This window comes from Terrapene carolina, unplaced genomic scaffold (genome assembly GCF_002925995.2).
Source record: "Terrapene carolina triunguis isolate 2854851 unplaced genomic scaffold, T_m_triunguis-2.0 Scaffold32366, whole genome shotgun sequence".
NCBI classification, from domain to species: Eukaryota; Metazoa; Chordata; order Testudines; family Emydidae; genus Terrapene; species Terrapene triunguis.
The window spans coordinates 1-2,657 of record NW_020696717.1 but is presented as its reverse complement, the minus strand read 5'-3'; the positions used below and the strand labels follow the sequence as shown (position 1 = coordinate 2,657).

Here is a 2,657-nt window from a genome sequence, read left to right as displayed (position 1 = left end):
CAGAGGGTCTGGATGGGCCACGGAGCCTGAGGCCCCCACCCCAGGGCAGGGGAGGTGAAGGTGCCCGGGTGTCCCTTGGTCTCACCCTCTCCTCCCCTCCCCCCACCACCCCGTCCTCACCCCCCTCCTTGTCCCCCTGCAGCCCGCTGGAGTGCCCAGCCCACAGCACCGGGGGGGCAGCGCCCTGCCCAGCCCCCCCCAACCCTGCCACCTATCCCCAAAGCTGCCCGGGAGGGGCCAACCTCAGGTAGGGATTGGGAAGGGTAGTAAAAGGGTGGGGCAGGCTGGAGGGTGGAGACGCTCGGGTGGGGGCACTGAGGGGTGAGGGGTGGGGCAGGGGTAGGGACACTGAAGGTGGGGGTGCAGGGATAAGGATGCTGAGGGGTGGGGTGGGGATGCTGAGGGTGGGGGCTCTGAGGGGTGGGGGTGCTGAGGGGTGAGGAGTGGGGCTGAGGGGTGGGGGACCCCTGTGAGGGGTTTGGAGGAGTGGGGGGCGGCTGTTGGGGGGGTCAGGGGGCAGACCCCAATCACCCACCAATCACCCCCATTATCGGCAGAGCCCAGCAGCGTGTGCGAGCGGAACCCCGAGATCTGCGGCCCGGGGCGCTGCGGCCCTCGCCAGGGCGGCTACACCTGCCTCTGTCACCCCGGCTTCTGGCTCAGCACCCAGGGCACCCACTGCATCGGTGAGGGGGGCGCTGGGGGGGCGGGGGGAGGGGGGTCTCGGCCTGGCCCCCTCACTTTCTGGGCCACCGAGGGGAGGCCCCCCGTGTCCTCCCGTGGCTCAGGGAACCGTCTCTGTCTGTCTGTCTGTCTGCGCCAGACATGGACGAGTGCCGGCAGAGCCCGCGCCCCTGCGCCAACGGGCGCTGTGAGAACACTGTGGGGAGCTACCGCTGCGTCTGCGGCCCCGGCTACCGCGCGGCCCCCCCGGGCACCGAGTGCCGAGGTGAGAGACCGGCGCAGGGGCCCCAGGGCAGCGGGCACGGGGGGGTCCTAGGGCAGCGGGGGGCCCCAGGACAGCAGGTGGCCCCAGGACAGCGGGTGCGGGGGGGGGCCCAGGGGGGCGGGGGGGGGGGGCCCAGGGCGGCGGGCGGGGGGGGGCCCTGGGGCAGCGGGAGCGGGGGGGGGGCCGGAGTCCTGCTCTGGGCTCCGCAGGGACCTGTGCCCGGCGTAGTCACTGGCTGGTGCCCGACGTGGGCAGCCCGTAGGGTCTCGGCCGTTCCGGGCAGCCGGAGCTCAGCCATCCCAGAGCGAAGCCTTTTGTCCAGGCCTGTCTGTCCGTCCGCTCTGTCTGCTCTCCCTCCTCAGGCCGAGGGGAGCCCAACTCCTCTGCCCCCCCCCCCCCCGTCTCCCGGCCTTCGGACTCCAGCCGGGGGGAGAGGCGGGTGGCCGGACCCTCCGGCTTGTTGGTCTCCAGCTTCCCAGTGGCTGGATCTGCCATTGTCTTCTCCTGCTCCATGGAAACGGGGGCGGCCAGAGCACAGACCTTCCCCCTCTAGGGAACAAGGCTGCAGAGGGGGGAAACTGAGGCACTCACAGACTTTATAAAAGTATTACAAAAAATTCCCCCTTTGTCACCCCTAGGTCCTTGGGGCGGGGGGAGTGAGTCCCTGACCCCCCCCACACACACTGACGCTGCTCTTTCCTCCCCCCTGTGCCCTGCAGACATCGACGAGTGCGCCCAGAGCCCCCGCCCGTGCACCCAGGGCCGTTGTGAGAACACGCCCGGCTCCTACCGCTGCGTCTGCCCCGCCGGATACCGGCCCAACCCCCCTGGCACCAGCTGCACCGGTAACAGAGCGCCTGGCAGGGGGTCCATGGGGGGCAGATGGGGGGCTGGGCAATGATATAGGTTGGGGGGGGCTGGGTGATGCCACTTGGGGGGCAGCTGTGCCCTGGGGGCAGACGGGGCTGGGTGGGGTGGTGCCATGGGGGAGGGCCGGGCGGGAGGATGGGGGGGTGGGGGTGACTGGGGGTTCACAGCCCCCCTGTGCCCTGCAGACATCGACGAGTGCGCCCAGATCCCCCGCCCGTGCGCCCAGGGCCTCTGCGAGAACACGGCCGGGAGCTACCGCTGTACCTGCCCTCGGGGCTACCGCGCCAGTCCAGCCGGCACCGAGTGCCTGGGTAGGTGCCCCCCCCGGGGGGTTCCCCTGCCCCCAGTGACTTCCCTGCCCCTGGGGGTGCCCCTGCCCCCAGTGACTCCCCTGTCCCCAGTGACTTCCCTGCCCCCGGGGGTGCCCCTCCACTGCCCCATCCCCAGGGGCTCCTGGCTACACCCCACCCCACCCCCGGGGCCCAGGGGTTCCCCCTGTATCAATGCTGGCTTTGGTGGGACCCAACGGAGAGCGCCAATTCAGGACAGATTGCTCCGAGCAGGGCAGTCCCAGCCCCAGGCTGGGGGTCCTTGGCACACCCAGGCAAACCAAACCAGCCCGACAGAGAGGACTTTGGTCTCACCCCACTGGCTACCCACAAGTCACACAAGCAATTCCCTCAGACACTCCAGCTTCCCTGTATCACCACCAGGGGCATCATTATGGGGACGAATGGTTATGAAAACCAATCCCCCAGTAAAAGAAATAAGGTTCCCTCGATCCCAAAGGACCAAGCCCCAGACCCAGGTCAAATGATAACTTAGATCTGACCCAAAA

At 69.6% G+C, this 2,657-nt stretch overlaps 1 protein-coding gene across 1 annotated transcript in view; it reads left to right on the top strand.

Moving 5' to 3' along the window:
• LOC112118733 (latent-transforming growth factor beta-binding protein 4-like) overlaps window positions 1-2,130 on the top strand; it is a gene marked incomplete at both ends in the record, with an annotated part of 2,625 nt that extends 495 nt beyond the window's left edge. The window contains 5 exons of the mRNA XM_026663090.2: window positions 143-247; window positions 558-686; window positions 824-949; window positions 1,669-1,794; window positions 2,005-2,130. Of these exons, the coding sequence (XP_026518875.2) occupies window positions 143-247; window positions 558-686; window positions 824-949; window positions 1,669-1,794; window positions 2,005-2,130 (612 nt within the window). The remainder of the gene's footprint in view (window positions 1-142; window positions 248-557; window positions 687-823; window positions 950-1,668; window positions 1,795-2,004) is intronic.
• Between the last annotated feature and the right edge of the window lie 527 nt (window positions 2,131-2,657).